The following is a 17,994-nucleotide window of genomic DNA, read 5'->3' as shown; positions in this document are numbered from 1 at the left end:
CACAGCTGTAACTACCAGCGCTGCAAAAATGTAAGTGTAGCCATGCCCTTAGAGACTAACAAATTTATTTGAGCAGAAGCTTTCGTGGGTTTACTTAACACTGGGAAATAGATTCAGAGACTGGGAATGGTTGGGCTATTACACTAATTTAGTCTATTTCCCCATGTTAAGTATCCTCACACCTTCTAAGGGTCATCTCAATTATCACTTCAAAAGTTTTTTCTCTCCTGCTGGTGATAGCTCATCTCAATTGATTGGTCTCTTACAGTTGGTATGGCTACTTCTACCTTTTCATGTTCTCTGTATGTATAAATATCTTCTTGCTGTATGTTCCAGTCTATGCATCCGATGAAGTGGGCTGTAGCCCACAAAAGCTTATGCTCAGATAAATGTGTTAGCCTCTAAGGCCTGGTCTACATTACAATTTTAGGTCGAATTTAGCAGCATTACCTCGATTTAAGGCTGGACTTGTCTACAAAACAAAGCCCTTTTTTCCGACTTAAAGGGCTCTTTAAATTGATTTCTTTAATCCCCTCGTTGGAGGTGGAGTATCACTGAAATTGGCCTGCCTGGTTGAATTTGGGGTAGTGTGGATGCAATTCGATGGTATTGGCCTCTGGGAACTATTCTAGAGAGCTCCCTTGTGACTGCTCTGGACAATGCTCTCAACTCAGATGCACTGGCCAGGTAGACAGGAAAAGGCCCGTGAACTTTTGAATCTCATTTCCTGTTTGGCTAACGTGGCAAGGTGCAGGTGAGTGCAGATCTCATCAGCAGAGATGATCATGATGGAGTCCTAGGATTGCAAAAAAGCTCCAGCATGGACCTAAAGGGAGGTATGGGATCTGCTCGCCCTATGGGGAGACAAATTTGTGCCAGCTGAACTCCATTCCAGTAAACGAAATGCCAAAACATTAGACAGTCTCAAAGGGCATGAAGGACAGAGGCTATAGCAGGGATGCACAGCAGTGCCACATGAAAATTAAGGAGCTAAGGCAAGCCTACCACAAAACCAGAGGCAAACGGCCGCTCCAGATCAGAGCCCCGAACATGCTGCTTTTATGATGAGCTACATGCCATGCTAAGGGGTGCTGCCACCACTACCCCAACCCTATGCTTTGACTCCGTCAATGGAGAATCATGCAACATGGAAGTGGGTTTTGGGGGATGAGGAAAATGATGAAGAGATTGAAGATAGCTCACAGCAAGGAAGCGGAGAAACCGGTTTCCCCAACAGCCAAGATATGATTTTCACCCTGGATCTGGAGCCAGTAACCCCTGAAGCCACCCAGGGCATGCTCCCGGACCCTGAAGGCAGAGAAGGGACCTCTGGTGACTGTACCTTTGTAAATATTATACATGGTTTAAAAACAAGCGTGTTTAATGATCAATCTGCCCTGGCATTCGCGGCCAGCACAGCTACTGGAAAAGTCTGTTAATGTGTATGGGGATGCAGTGGAAATCCTCCAGGGACATCTCTATAAGTATTAGACAGGCCGGTAGGACGTAGTCGGGAATCACAGCATAACAGAGCATGGCAGCGTATGGTCCCGGTGTTTGCTGGCATTCAAACAACATCTGTTCTTTTCTAGCTGTGTTATCCTCAGGAGAGTGATATCATTCATGGTCACCTGGCTGAAATAGGGTGCTTTTATTAAGAGGACATTCAGAGGTGCCTGTTCCTGCTCAGCTGTTTGGCTGTGGCTGAACAGAAATGTTCCCCGCTGTTAGCCATGGGGTGGGGGCAGGGGTGAAGCGTGAGTCATCTCTCACACCAAACCGGCAGGCCCTCAATACAAGAGGCAAAATGCATGATAAAAGAACCAAAGCATATATCAAGAAACATAAACAAATTCTATTAGCACAAGTACGCACATTCAAGTACTCAATGCTGCAATGTCATACAGTTTGAAATGGCTCCAAGTGGTTACATTCTACATGAGGTGATCAGTCACATGTAGGATGCTGACAGCAATTCTAATGAGAACACTATACTTTTATACATAGTAACATATGTACAACTTTAGTATCTCAAACACACTCATATGTCCTAGCTCCTTATACCATAGTTCTCATGCTTTCTTTCTACAGTCTTCTTTTCCCTCTGATCTGTCAAAAGGTCCTTCTGTTCAGTCTCAATGCCAAACTGCTGCTGCTGTTCTACTCTGGCTGCTGCTGCCGTGCCTCTGCCACCTCTTTTTTGCTACTGCCGCTGGTGCTTGCTGTGATTTCTTGATCCATAACAATCTAGCCTTCTTCTTCCCTCTTCAGTGATTTTGCTCTCTTCCTGCTTCTTCTGCTCACAACCTCTTCCTTCCACTCACACACATCAATACCACCACTACCACCAAACTTGTCCGCTTTCTGCCTTATATATGATTTTTGGCCTACTTTGGTTATTTCCTCAATCCTTATTATTAGCATACCTCTCCTCCAATCATGTTTAAGTCCTCTCTGATTGCTCCGTCTGGGCTGAAAAAAAGGCGTGAAACGATTGTCTGCTCTGACGGAGGGAGGGGCGACTGATGACCTGGCTTACAGAGAATTACAGTCCACAAAGGGGATGGCTTTGCATCAAGGAGAAACACAAAAAACTCTCTGGAAGTCGACGCTAGCCTTGGTACTATGGACCCAGTCCACCGACTTAATGAACTTAGAGCATTTTTTGTGGGGACACGCACAATCGACTGTATAAAAAACAATTTATGAAAAAACGACTTCTATAAATTCGACCTAATTTTGTAGTGTAGACATACCCTAAAGGTGCCACAAGTACTCCTGTTCTTTTTAAAAAGAGACTTCGGTGTCTAGAGAATCTCAGGAGCAATAATGCAATCCACAAAACCTGAGTTAGGCACCTAGGCTCCCTATACAATTAATGGTGGGAGACAGGCTTCTAAGAATGTGATCCACAAAATGCTAAGCAGAGAGCTGCCTAAACTAAACAATGGGAGATTCCAACAAGAGGGGTGTGTCCTAAGTCCTGCAGCTCTCACAGAGGCAGGCACCATCTCTGCTAGCAATCCACAAATAGAAACCTCTCTTCTGTAGTCAAGTGGCCTAGGCACCCAAGTTATTTCTTGTGAGATGCAGTTAGGCGCCTGCCTCACACTGCACAAAATGGCCAGAAGAGGTGATGATAGGGCCACCATCATGGGACCCATTATAATTTTTAGTGCCGTGGTTACAGCACTCACCCAGGATGTGGGCAATCCAGGTTCTATTCCCTACTCTGTCATTCAGGGAGAGGGGATTTGAACAGCAGTCTCCTACCTCTCAGGAGAGTGTGCTAACCATGGAGTTAAGGGATATTCTGATGGGGACCAAGGGTAGGAGGACTTCCTCCTCAATCTCTCCTGCTGAAGCTGTTACACTTTGGATAAAGAAAAAGTAATTGTAGCAGGAAGACTGGACCCAAGGTCCCCAAGCATCTAAGTGGGTCCCCTTACCATCACGCTACAAAGCTACTCTCACTCTCTTTGTCTGACCCCGTGACTTAAATTTATTTATTCACAGTGGAACAACTTCATCTGAAAATCCCATAACTCAGTGGTTAGAGATTTAGGATCTGAACAGGGGTCTCCCACCTCTTTCTCCCCATCAAGCTGAGGGATGAATTGAATCCAGGTCTCCCACATCCCAGCCGAGTGCTCTAACCACTGGGATATAAAATATAGGGCGGGAGGGCACAGAAGCATCACCACTACCTCCTCTGGCCAGCTTTTAAATGGAAACAAATCTAGTAGGCAGCCTTGAGCACACCTACCAGATAAGGCCCCATGGGTGAGGTAGATGCTCCTCTGTCGGTCTTCCCCCAGTTCATTGATCGCACTAGGGGTTAGGTGTGAGGAGGCTGTGCAGATACCTAGAGTAAGGCAGAAGTGCATGTACCTAGAAGGAGAAACTTGGGTATGTAGGGAACTTTTACTGCAAGAATAGTTTAGTCATCTACAGTGGATAGGCAGCAGCCAGGTTGGGATTTTGTGGTTCACAGTGGAACGTAAAACTGGAATGTAGGTGTCTAAGTATCTTTGTGGAGCCGTGACACAGGCTATGAATGGCCTTGAAGAGAGCTGGACAACCCCCTTGCCCCAAGCAATTGCAGACATTTCTTAATACAAGCACAAATTTGCTAAAATGGGGCTATGACTTCCATCAATTTGCTTTACTCATTCATGCAGGTGGAATTTTGACCCCCATGAACATTCACGGAATAAGAAAGTGTTATGAATACCCATGTGAAAATATATCCAGGCATAAATACTCATGATTAGGGCCCTACCAAATTCATGGTCCATTTTGGTCAATTTCACAGTCATGGGATTTTAAAAATTGTAGATTTCATTATTTCAGCTATTTAAATCTGAAATTGTACAGTGTTATAATTGTAAGGGTCCTGGCCCAAAAAAAGAGGTTGGAGGAGGGTCGCAAGGTTATTGTAGTGGGGGTTGCAGTACTGCTACCCTTACTTCTGTGCTGCCCAGAACCGGGAAGCACCCCTTCTTGGACTCCTGTGCACCTCAAACCCTAGTATTTGTGAACTCTGTGACCACAGTCTGCTACTGCCAGCGTGACACTTCCCACAGCCATGTTTTCATGCTTGCAGTTAATTGTTGAATTAACAAAGTTTGCTGGAATCTTTTTGAAAGACAGACCCGTTGGACTTACAGAACTTAAACAACCAAATAGACACAGCACAGACTTTATTTACTCTTAGCCAATTCCTTCTGACTTCAATGGAAGTAAGGTGAATGGGATTCAGTTCAACGTTTAATTATAAACGAAGCCAACACAACCTCAAACAGGCAATACAAAAGTCTTACCCAAAACAACATAGTCATGTAAGTGATTCCAGAGGAGTCAGCCTTGTTCTGTGGAGAGGGATAACTTAGTTTCAAGCATGGGCTAAGTCTACAGGGTTAGGAACATCCTCCTAACTCTTCAGCAGAACTCCCACTGATAAACAATGCAAGGTTTGCACAAGAATCAATAATATAATTCTACCTTTGTGTCATAACTAAGTTTTTAGTTAGTAAAATTACTGTTGCATTCCGCCTCACTCAGTAGGGAAAAAATGATGCAGGGCCCTTTTAGGATTGAAATCATGGCGTGTTTTTTTCCAGAAGTATACTACTATTGTGAGAGTACCCTTTTCTACAGTAAGAGGCCATTTTGGCTCCAGCAGGAGCTCTTTTAATGACCTTAAAATCAAAAAGGAAAACTACAAAAAGTTGAAAGAGACAAATTACTAAGGATGGGTACAAAAGAATAGCACAAGCACATAGGGACAAAAATCAATAAGATTAAGGCACAAAATGAGTTACACCTATTAGCAAGGGGACATAAAAAGGCAATAAGAACAGCTTGTACAAATACAGTAGGAGCAAGAGAAAGACAAAGGAAAGTATGCCCACTAATGATTAGGGAAGGACAACTAATAATGGATTACATCCTTATGGCTCAGGTGCTTAATGGCTATGTTGCTTCAGTATTCACTAAAATGATCAGTTGTTACCAGATATTTACCACCACCAATATTGACTACAAAAGGGAACACAAGCCAAAATAGGGAAAGAACAGCTTAAAGACTATTTAGATGTTAGATGTATTCATATCAGCAGGTTCTGATTAAATTAATACTCGGATACTTAAGGAACTATCTGAAACAATCTTGGAACTGTTAGCAATTATTTTTAAGAACTTCTGGAGGGGCAAGGTCCAAGGGAATTTGAGAATGACAAACATAGTACCTATCTTTAAAAATGAGAATAGAGAGGAGCCGGAAAGTTATAGACCCGTCAGCTAACTATGACACCTGGAAAGATACTGGAACAAGTTATTAAACCATCAATTTTAAGCATCTAGAGATAATAGGATAATAAGTACAATCACACCAAACGAACCTAATTTCCTTCTTGGGCAGGGTTACTGGCCTAATGAATAAGGAGGAAGCAGAAGATGTGATATATTTTGGTTTTAGGAAGGTTTTGATAGTTGTACATGACATTCTCATAAGCAAACTAGATGGAATTACCATAAGGTGCGTGCATAACTAGTTGAGAAATAGTACACAAAAAGTAGTTAATGATGATTTGATCAAACTGGGTGGATGTATCTAGAGGGTTCCCCACAGGAGTCTCTCCATGGTCTAGTACTGTACAATATTTTCATTAATGTTAAATAATTTGCAAGGACACCAAGTTGGGAAGGACTACTAGCACTTTGGAAGACAGGATTAAAATTCAAAACAACCTTGACAAACAAGATGAAATTCAATAGACAACTGCAAAGTATTACACCTAGGAAGGAAAAAAAAACAAATACACAAATATAATGCTAGCTAGGCTAAAGAGGAATTGGGGGCTATAGTGGATCACAAGTTATATAAGAGTCAACAGTGAGATGCAGCTGTAAAAGGGCTAATATCATTCCAGAATGTAGTAACAGGAGTGTCATATGTAAGTTTCATATGCTGTTCTTCTTAGCATTGGTGAGGCCTCAGCTGGAGTACTGTGCCTAATTCTGGGTGCCACTTTTAGGAAAGATGTGACCAAATAAAAAAAAAAAAAAGAGTCCTGAACAGAGATACAAATATGATTAAAGGTTTAGGAAACCTGAACTATAAGGAAAGATTAAAAAACTAGGCACGTTTAGTCTTCAGAAAAGATGACAGAGGGAGGATGAGTAGTAACTGGTTCAGTCTGCAGTAAGGAAGATTTAAGTTAGATACTAGGAAATCCTTATAAAAATAGTCCAGCACTGGAATAGGCTTCCAAGGGAGGTTTTTAAGAATACATTAGGCAAACACCTGTCTAGGTATACTTGGTCCTACCTCAGCACAGGAGGCTATGACCTCGAGGGCCCTTCCAGCCCTATATTTCTATGACTGTCATAGATAATTAAGATGGAAATATTAATTGGGGGAAGATATTAGAACTGCAAACAGCTGTTCATTTGAACCACAGTTTGAACTAATCAACAAATTTTAGCAACCCACTATAAAGTGATACAATTTTAAAAGACCAAACTAAACAAAAGTTAAATATACCATTGCTCCAGTGGTAAATGGCTTTTTAACATAATACTTTCCACATTTTGTGATCTTTATAAAACATGAATTGAATTATGAATCCAGGACAAAATAGGGGTGGGGGAAATCAGAAAACCAAATTGAGTCTTGGATTTACTGTCTAATAACTTTATATTATTGATAGCAGTGTTTGCCTCAAAATTCTATTGAGTCAAGTAGTTAAATAAAACTAGTACCAAAGTTCTAAATTAGTTACACCTTAGACACATTTAGCAATCCCTTTTGTCAAGGGATACAATAGGTGAAATTTGGCTTTTTTCAAATTGTGATTGCATTTACATAGATGTTAGAGTCAAGCATGTTAGTCTAAATGTTTTAGCCATCCAATAGCTGAGGGAATGGCACTGTGCAATTCCATGAGGGAGCACAGCAGCCCCATGCATATGATCTTCCTCTCCTAACTGGACACAGCAAGAAGGGGAGAGTCACAAAGGCCCCACTTCTAGGCATTTGCACACATCTGACTATTTTACTTCTGAAGCAATTTAGCTTTGCCTACAGGTGGTATGGAAGGTCAAAACTAGGTGGCTGGACTGCTGGATATGCATTGGATATGTTTGAAACTGCTATCTTTTGGAGGGGGTTAGCTGGTTAGTTCTTTGTTTTTGAAGTCAATGGTCAAGCTCCTATTTACTACAGTGGTGTGAGAATTCTACCCTGGCACAAGTCCATTGATTTCAATAGCATTAACAAGGTATACATTTGGACCAGTATTTTTTCAGAGGACCTGGATCAGCATTCATGTCGCATTCCACGTCAGTACCTGGCCCGGGGAACCTAATGATCCAACTAGCAGACCAAATTTGATGATGAATCCTGGTCACATGCCACCTGAGGCACAATGCACATATGCTAAGAAGTATTTTTTGCATGGTACTTCAGTGGTGACATAAGTTCCTAGTAATATTTGGCAAATTATACCAAGAAGCTCACACTCAATTTTCAAAATTCAGTACTATTTATTTAAAGGATCTGTTAGCAGCCTCTACATTCGGTTTTTTGCTCTGTTGATATGATAGTGTCCTACTTGGAGAAGCCCCATCAGATAGTTTGCTATTCACCAATGGGATACCTCCTCGTGGCTCATCTGATGTCCCCTCCTTCGGTTGCTCACCCTGTGGTGGGATGGTCTCTCTCTCTCTCTCTGGACTCAACTTCTCACTCTTCCTAATCCAAGGAGGTCCTTATTCATGGCTTGGCCTTCTGGTCAGGTCAATATAATTTTCCCCTTTCAGGGTGTCAAAGTCCCTCTGGACAAACTGTTTCAGGCAGTTTTCAGCTCCACTGCTCAGACTGTGCCACTTCTCCAGTGGCTGGTAGGGGAACCTGTACCCTCCCACTGCTCCAGGTTCCAGTCCAGGGACTATGTCTAGCAAACAGTCTCAGACCCTATTACTGTTTCCCTGGGTTCTTTCCTACTTTCCCTTATCTGCTGGCCCACCCCTGGAGCTTCCTCTGCTCTCTGTGGCTACTGCACTCCCTTTGCTCCCTCTCCCCCTCAGTTCCTGCTACAGTCTGTATTCCCAGGGTTTACTCCCTCCTTGGACTCCTCTTTGTCTCTTGCCAACTCTCACTTCAAGAATGAGACTGCAGAGTTCTTCCTACAGCACCCTCTTACCACCCACTTCCTCTCTTTATGCTTAGTCCAGCTCTTCCCCCAGCTGGGCTTCATCAGCTATTAGGCCTTATCAGCCCTGATTCTTCTCCAGGTGCAGCCTGTCACAAGGTTAATCAGCCTTTTTTTTTTTTTTTTTACACACCACCTCCTTGGGCCTTGTGTGGATAGACCCTGCCTCACAGCCCAACAAAAGAGGTAGATTGAAAGCACAGATAATATTAAGTTGCATTATACAAAGAGATAGATCTGAAGGAAAAACATTGAGCATAAATGAATGCCAGTTTTATCTGGAATAACTTGTACTCTACAGCAGCTGCAGATGGACAATCGCTGTGGAGTTGTCTGGTTACTGGACTTTCTTTCACATGTCAGCTAAATGAAAGATCCCAACAACAATCAGCAATATTAGTCAAATTATGCTCGGTTATGTTTTTGTAACACCACTTAAAATCAATGAGGTTTCATGGGAGAAATTGTGATCAAAGTTTCCCACATATGGCCTTGGAGGATTTGGTCCCATAAACTACTGAACAGAGACACAACTAACTATTAGTGTGTTCATCTGTGACTCAATCTAGCTCCAATATTATTCATGCTGTGTAAAAGAAAACTGCATGTTTCTTTCAGGTGAGCACTCTAAAATTTCAAAAGAAAAATAAGCACCTCTGTTCATGGAAAAGAAATAGAAATGTGATAATTAATTTAGCATCATCTTATAGAACTTCACACTTCTTGGAAAAGCAAAATGGCACCATTTTGGTTTATTGGATTGTTGCTTTCCTAAATCAGGGACATACTGTAGCGTAAAGGTCTTAAGCATTTGCTCAACTTTACGCACTAAACTGCTTTTCTGAACAGGGATTCTTCCCTGAATGGAGACCTCAACAAATATGGACTTGAAACTGCCTATCCAAAACATGAAGTGGATTTGCAGTTCTTGATAGCATCTAACATATGTTAGTGAAGTGTGAGGAATACCATGCACATGTTTTTTATGCTGCAGCATGACACCTCCATTGTGACATGTTATAAACTAGCAGTGTGACATACCAATCAAAATTATGTGTGACATGCCTCACAGTTCACAGAAAGCAGCAACCCCTATTACATAACAATGCAAAGCATGAAAGTCAGGTATAGTGCACAGATGGGCTGTCCAATTCAATGCTTGGAAGCATCTCAATTTCTGATCTTAAAGGGCTCATTGCTGATGTGGCTAAAGCTGTGCAAACCTCTTTCAGCCCTAAATTCACAGATACTGTATCTTTCTAATAATCTGCTGACATAAGCAAGCATCCCATTACATACTGATGGCGGATATTTGTAGTATGTGATATTTTAACTAGTACTGTCAAGGGAATCCATTATGGAACATTCTTCCCAAAATTATACACTGGGACTCTGTTCTTGTAGCACACACAAAAAATTGCTACAAATGATTATATTCCCTTTTAGGAAGATAATCCAATGCGTTTAGTTAAGAAACTACTTGGGACCTTAGTGTATTCTCTGTGGCTTGTAGAAGACACCTTGAATTGACCAAAATACTCAAAAGTCACCTTACGTAAGGGGCTAGCTATACACTAAGCATTCACCTGTTTCTGAATAATGGGTTGGCAAACCCATTTCACAGTTTGTGGAAGGGTAGAGTTTGGTCAAAATGTTACTGTACCTCCTCACTCTCAGAAACTGACTGAAATTTTCATCCTATGCAATTTCCTCCCGCCCCCTCCCCCCACCCAGAGGTCGGGCCATAGCCGTCTGGGAGCATTTTCTGTTCAGAAAGGGAAACAATCTCCAACCAATTGAATATAGAGATGGGCCTGGTCCTAATTTCCATTTCAGTCAATAATAGTAAGCTTCTGTGATCCCATAGAGATGACTGCATAGCTAAGAACCTTGACAACTTCATAAGAAGGGATCTTCTTAACATACAGTATTTTCACCTTTCCCCAAAGCAAAGTTGCCATATGCAAGTTTGGACAAAATAATCATATCAACATTATCTCACATGCAGGAGTCTCAGAGTGAACTGTAGCCCAGGTGACCTCCGGCTGCTTTCAATGGCAAGTTTGCATGCATTTTTAATTGGTGAAGATATATTCCTAGGTCTGCTTTCTCCAATATACATATCTAATTTGAAGCATTCTAAGCAGCTGTAATTCCAGGGCACAGGAGGAAGAATGTGGGGACATCTCTGTTTGCCAGGAGATATGCAACTGCAAAATGTGTTGCAGATGATTTATACTAAATGTTTGGTATTGTGACCTGTGATGCAATACAAAAGAATAGCTGTTGTCTAAACTTTAGTGGAGTTAATCCCTCCAAATGCTGACAAATTACTGCCCCAGGCCATTTAAAAATCAGATTTCTAATGCAACAATCCTATCTGCATTACAATGAGTTGGGATGAAATGATTAGGTGCCTGATATTTTTGCACAGTGAATTAAGTCACTGTACTGGCTGGCCGTGCTTGTTCACAAATTAAAGGTCTAGACAGAAATGAAATTCCATTATTCTGCCACTTAACTAAGCTTCGACGAAGGGTTCATTACTGTTTTGTCTCTACTGGGAAGGTTTCTAAAGTAGCTACAAGCTATCAGGAACCTATTTTTCCATTATATCAACTGCACAGCTTTTTCATTATTAATATTATTAGTCAAGCCTTTGACTAATGAACACTTCTGAAATGGGAAAAGGCTAAATCAACAATACATGAGCACAAGTGAGCAAAAGTTTCAGAAAAATACAAGATGTAATTTTTTCGCCCATAATCCACAGGACTTTTCATGGTAAGTCAAAGGCCTAAACCAGATCTATTTATCCACCACCCAGGAACTGTGGGCCATTCAGCTAAATGGACGAGGATACAAACCACTTAACAGATGGTGTTTTACAAAACTAACCTCTGTTTCGACCATCTCTAATGTTTAGTTAATATGTGTCAAGTAGATAAGTATAAGCATGGAAATTATTTCCAAACGGGATATATTTAAATTACCTCTTCTGGTAAAGGCCACATTTTGGATTTTGTTGAACCCCAGAACAAGATAACTTTGGAAAGCCTGAGACTGTACTCTTGAGCTGAATATTCATGTTATTTATACACACACGGAGCAGAATCTTTAGTTAACCCAGTTATTTTTTTAATACATAATGTCTGTGTTTAGCACCATTGAAGTCAATGGGAATTTTGCCATTGACTTGCATGCAGACAAGATTTAATCTCAAGTCTATAGTAAATGTAAAGATATCACATCATACATGTGTATAGACAAAGCTGAGTCTGATGCCCTTCTGAAGACATATTCCAAATGGGCCAGGTTCAGAAAAAAGCTTAACGAACTCTTTCAAAAGAGAAAAGAATTAAGGAATAAAAACCTACCAATAGCCTTATTCATTTCTGAGACAGTCCCTATTGCTGTTCAAATGGCATACTTCATTAAAATTACCTCTAAAATATACTGAATTCCTTTTAATATACAGCACAGTGTATAATTAATTACAACCTTCTAAGATCAGTTGTGTTAATCAGATTCAACACATATGTGTTTCAGGGTACAGTTACAGTAACTCGTCTCATTCTCATAGTACTTAACCTCTGGAATGCAGATAACTAGTTCGTGTACACAGTTTATATCTGTATCACCGGGGAAAAAGGGATTTGAGCTTTATGATGCCTGTTCCAGATGCCAGGAGTGCAGCGTTTAAATGGTTAAACTAAGGTAGAACTTGTGTAATTAGAACTAATCTTTCTGCCAAACAACAAAAACCTTAAATTTCCATCCTGTTGACATATTTAGAATGAATGTTTCTAGTTAAAGTTAAAGCTCCACACCTCAGTGCTAACAATGAGCTAGTCAGAGACAGCCTTGTTCCACATTAAGTATTGCTTTTTCTGTACCAATGTAACGCTTCACTGCCTAGCTTCATACTCAGTCTGCTTACACAGCAATTAAGTGTGGTATTAGGCTAGATAGATATATGCAAACATTTTAAATTATATGATTACTCAGTATGAAAGAATTTATGTAGGTACAGGTTCAGATAAATCATTGCAGATTCTATTAATCTCTATTGTGTATATGCCAAAATAAAGCTGCTAATGGATTATTATATTCACTACCACAATATCAACTACCCAAAGTTATATGCATTTTAAATATAATATAAATTGCAAAACGAAAAATATGTTTTGCTGACTATAGATATAATGCTTATGAAATTTCCAGGCTACTTTCAGCAGCAGCAGCAAAACAAAAAAACTTGCAAGTCAGCTAGATCCATACAAGATGACTGATGCTTTTTAGATCGCCTATTTGATGATCCTTCCAATATTTCATAGTTACAAATGGATGTTGGTAATTAACCATATGGTGGACACTATGGATCCTGCAAGGTGCTGAGCAAGTTGCTCCTGAGGGATACTGAGAACCATCCATTTGACCTGCTCCCACTGAATTAAATTGTCAAATGCCCATTGAAATCAATGGGAGCAGAATTGTTTCAGTGGGAGCTGAGGGTGTTCAGCAACTTTCAGAACTCTAAGAATAGCAATACACTAGATCCATTTATGGGCCTGATCCTGAAAGTCTTACATGAGGAATCTTTACAAAATAACCCTAATAAAGTCAATGGAACTACTCACATTATGTTTATTATGGTAGTGCCTAGAGATTAACCAAGAATGGGGCCCCATTATCCTAGGCAGCTACAAACAGAGTAGACAGTCCCTGCTTACATAGATGAGGTAGACAAAAGATAGGAGAAAGGGATATCCATGCACACATACAAGCAGAGTGATGGTTTGTACGTGGTATGTTAATTCCATAATTTGTTTATTTATTTGTGAAAGGGGAGCATGCTAAATGGAAGGGGAAGACAGAAGCGACATTAAGGAGGAGAGGGAGGAAGAATTACTCAAGTGCATAAGTCTTGCAGGATCAGGCCTCTAACGCCATCACTGGCAGCTGGATTTTTATTTATTTATTTTGAGTGGACAATGCTAAGGTAAGTGATTCCAGGGAAATGAAGGTAATGACTCCAGCCTTTAGAGTGTTATAATAGAGAACTATACAAGAGTGCAGAAGAGTTTTTACCTCATACAATGAGATATATCATTTAATGCCTGACATTTTATGATGGGCAGAAAACCCTACAGTTTATGATTTATCCAACCATTACTGTAAAATATGATTCCCCCTCTTATCTCAAAGCTCACATTATGACAATCACACGGGCAGTAATTCCAAAGCTGGCAAGTCATAGCTGTTGCATATCATGTAACCTGAATTTTTTTAAATAAATTAATTCCAAGCACAGCTTCCTCAGGATTCAGCAACAGTTATGAACATTTAAGTCAATTTAACCCTTTCAACATACATTTTTTCCGGTTTGTGAATAATTCAGCTTAAACAAACCAGCTATTGAGATGAGGTTTTACTACTAGCCCTTATTCTGTTGTTTGGGATCACACAGATTCCCTTTCACAACACAAGGCACATAAATAAATAAATAATGGTAAATACAACAACAGTACTAAAGACCCTTCCACAGCAATCAGCTCTTTTCCTGGTACTTCTTTATTGTAACCACTAATGAAAACTCTTTGAAGTAGAAGAGTAAATATTATCATTTGATAATACTTGGGCCCAACAGTGCAAACACAATTGCATTGTGTTACATTCTGGGAGCTCTAGATCTATTCACAATACAGCACTTGCAGGGTTGCTATGGAGGAGTCCAGTGCTTACAATTCTGTTAGCACTCAATCAGCCCAACAGCTGCTGATCACTCTTTCAGAGCTGTTCACCTTAATCTTCATCTGCAATACAAGGGGGAAAACTACTGACTACAGAGGATGGCTTTAGTAGGGCCACATTTTCTAATACTGACCACCCACAATCAAAGCCAAAAAAAAACAACTCTGCTTTAGGCACTTAAAGAAGAACCAGATTTTCAAAAATGTTCTGCACCCAGCAGCTCCCAGTATGACACCTGTGGCTAGATCTCTCATCTCTTTAAGAGAGATCATTGCCCTTATGGTTAATGTTGTAGCTGGGGACCTGGGTGCAACTGCTTGCTCTGACAGACTCCCTGTGCGGGCTTAGGTACTTCACTTTTTTCTCCTCAGTTATCCATCTGTAAAATGGGGCTAATGGTAGTTCCCTAACTCCCAGGGACGCTATGAGAATAACTGTACTGATCACTAAAAGGTACTCAAGATACTAGTGTTAAGTGCCAAGTAAGTACCTAGAGAGATCTGGGTGCTTGTTGAAAAGTCTGGCCCCTAGAGGGGAGGAGAGAAGCAGTATGAAGTGGGAGAGGGACCACAGATGCTCAGACGTTTGCACAGTAGCCCATCCGCTGTTACCAAACAATACAATAGGTATGTGGGGAATCAGAGTACGAAAATACCAGCAATGGAATGAAAGGAGAAGGCAAAGAACAGCTTGAGGGACTGACTCAAAACGTCCAGAAGCCTTTCACATGTGCAAGGGCGGAGGAGAGAGTCCAACAGGGACAACACAAGGGGAAGGGGGGCTGGAGGGAAAGAAGAGCTAGGAAATGGGGAATAAAAACAGAGTATTAAAAAGCCCACCCCCCGAATTAGGGGTGACCCCGACCTCCATATCCTGGCTGTGAGTCTGCTGGCGCCAGTGGAGCCCCGCCGGCTTTGTGAATGGGCGTGGGAGCATGAGCCGTGGGGCCCGGTGAATGCCCCCGCCTGCTCCAGGGAGTGTTTGCACTCACCCCCCTTGGCGGGAACCCAGCCCACGCGGCGCGCCTGCCCGCCCGCCCGGCCCCGCTCACCTTGCTGCTGAAGGGCCCAGGGATGAGCAGTTTCAAGGCCTGTCTCTTCAGCTCCACCAGGCGGGCGTTGCAGTTCTCGCACCAGACCCCGCTGCCGGAGCCCGGCGAGGAGCCGCCCCCGCTGCCAGAGCCCGGGGAGGAGCCGCCCCCGCTGCCAGAGCCCGGCGAGCCCGTGCCGAAGCCCGGGGAGCCCCCCAGCGAGCCCGGGGAGCTGCTGCCGATGCCCGGGGAGGCAGGACCCGGCGAGCCGCTGAAGGAGCCCGGCGAAGAGGTGCCCGATCCGGGGGACGGGGTGCCGGACGAGCCCAGGACGGAGCCGGCTCCCTCGGGGGCTGGGCGGCTCCCAGCCCGGGATTCCTCGTAAGCTTTCCGGTACCAGCTCTCGGGCGAGAAGGGTGCCGCGGGCTTGGTGGGGGAGCAGGGCTCGGTCACCTGGAGGAGGAGCAGAGGGGGAGGCAGCGGGTGAGGCGCGGGCAGACCTCGCGGGGCCGCCCAGCTGCCATCGGTGAATGCGGCTGCTCGACCGACCCCAGCTGGGAAGCACCCGGCCTCCCGCGCCCGGCATTGTCTCCGGGCGGCCACCTGAGCGCGGGAGGGGCAAAGCGGTACCGGCCCCGCTTCCGATCCCCACCCCGCGGCTGTCTCCAGCCCTGCGGTAGCTCGGGGACTCCTTCCCGGGCAGGGGGTGTCAATACACACTGCACGTGTGATCGACAGAGAATCGATCCCGACCGGTGTGGGGCCGCGCAAAGCGAGGTCAGCTCGGATCGCACATTGAAATGCCACCCGGGGCTGGAAATAAAAACAAAGTTCCGCAGGGAGGATGAGGAGGGCGAAAGTCTACAGCGATCGCAGGGGGAAAGGACCCCAATGCACTTCATGCAGTTGAGAGCTGGTAGAATAGACCAAGTAATATACTCAGCCAGGTGAAGCTCTGAATGGGAACATGCAGCTTAATAAGGTTCACATGTTGGTACCATTTGTTACAGGTCAGTTTACAGGGAAAGCTATAGCATGGGTCCTTGGGAAGGAGGGGGAATTAAAATCCTTAGTGCAGATGAATTTAAAAGATTCCCTGCATTTCATGTATGGATAACTTACCCCATATTTCCTGCTTCTGGTTGTGACTGCAATTCTCTCTTTATTTCCAGCCACTGAATTCATGATGATTTTTATAAAATAGGAGAATGTCCAAAAAATTTCCCCCGTTACATCCAAAATAGAGAATTTTCAATCCAATAAGGTTCACCAGCTGGATAGATAGATTTAAGCACTGCACCAAATTCAACCTTTCCCTCCAGAGAAAATACAGAGCTCAGAAGCACCATCAATTTTCAGGCAAATATTTTGGATTTTTTTTCTTCAAAACATCTTTTTCCTCATGATCTTCTCTCTCTTTCACTTACACCCCTTGTTTTTCATAGACACACCAACATCCAGAGTATCAGCATTTTCCCCCACCAGACAGTACAGTTTTCCTCCACATGTTAAATGAACAATCACATCCAAGGTAGCTTTAGGAAGGTATAAGAGAGAGAAAGCCAGAGAGCTATGCTCTGCCTAGAAGCAGAGATTTCTCTCTCTGCTACTGGTGCTGTGGTAACTTGTTTCCTTCACTAAGGTTTGTAACTGAGTTAAAAGAAATCCTCCAAAAATATCAGGATCCAGTCTCTGGGAGGAGCTTCCGAGTCTCTTGCAGCCAATATCCTTCTGCCCATTTGTGCCTGACAGTTTTGTAAGGGAAAGGAAGACTCTGGCTATATAACTCTCCTTGGTCAGCTGAGGAGCTGCAGAACGTTTGCAACTGACGCCCCTGAAGGCTTTGAAAATACTGTCAAAGCTTCATTGCAGTTCTGTGCAATAGGTTAGCTGCTGAGGAGGTTCCATTTTATTTTGCAGTGTTTCTTGATTGACATTTGTGATTTTTTTTCTTCTTAAAAACAAACAAAACCCCAACCACCTTGTTGCTTCCCTGCAGTTATTGGTTAGTTGCCAATATCCAGGGCTTTAATGAACACGATTTTTGCAAGTGTTCCAAATATTGTATAAATAATCATGAAAGGAAAGCAGGCTGGAATGTTTGTCACATCTATAACAGTCACTAGAAGCTCTTTGTCTGGTATTGTTTTGAATGTATTAATGAAACTTGCAATAAAGGGCATGTTACAGTGACTTGTTAACAATCAAATCCCAAAGTCTTACTGTGTCTCCCCCTATCCCCCATCCTGTTTCATAGAGAAAGGTTATTTTGCCCTGATCTCTATTTATTTCAAATCCTGAAGGCTGCACAAACATTTCTAATAAATCTCTTCAAAAATTCACTTGTTGGTTCCCACAGAAACTAACGAAATTAAGAAACTAGGGCCCAGATTTTAATGGGTATTTAGGTTCCTCATTCCCATTGAAATCCAAGGGAATGAGGTGCCTAAATACTTCTGAGGATCTGGGGCTTAGTACCAGATCCCCTGATAT

General features: G+C 42.6%; 1 protein-coding gene across 1 annotated transcript in view; it reads right to left on the bottom strand.

Moving 5' to 3' along the window:
- The window catches only part of KIF26B (kinesin family member 26B), a 429,471-nt gene extending 412,004 nt beyond the window's left edge, over positions 1–17,467 (bottom strand). Inside the window, exons 1-2 of the mRNA XM_032801064.2 lie at positions 16,624–17,467; positions 15,523–15,954 (exon numbers count right to left, since the gene is read on the bottom strand). Of these exons, the coding sequence (XP_032656955.1) occupies positions 15,523–15,954; positions 16,624–16,686 (495 nt within the window). The 5' untranslated portion in view covers positions 16,687–17,467. The remainder of the gene's footprint in view (positions 1–15,522; positions 15,955–16,623) is intronic.
- Between the last annotated feature and the right edge of the window lie 527 nt (positions 17,468–17,994).

Source organism: Chelonoidis abingdonii, chromosome 3, assembly GCF_003597395.2.
Source record: "Chelonoidis abingdonii isolate Lonesome George chromosome 3, CheloAbing_2.0, whole genome shotgun sequence".
Classification (NCBI taxonomy): Eukaryota; Metazoa; Chordata; order Testudines; family Testudinidae; genus Chelonoidis; species Chelonoidis abingdonii.
This window is presented reverse-complemented; position numbering and strand designations above follow the sequence as displayed.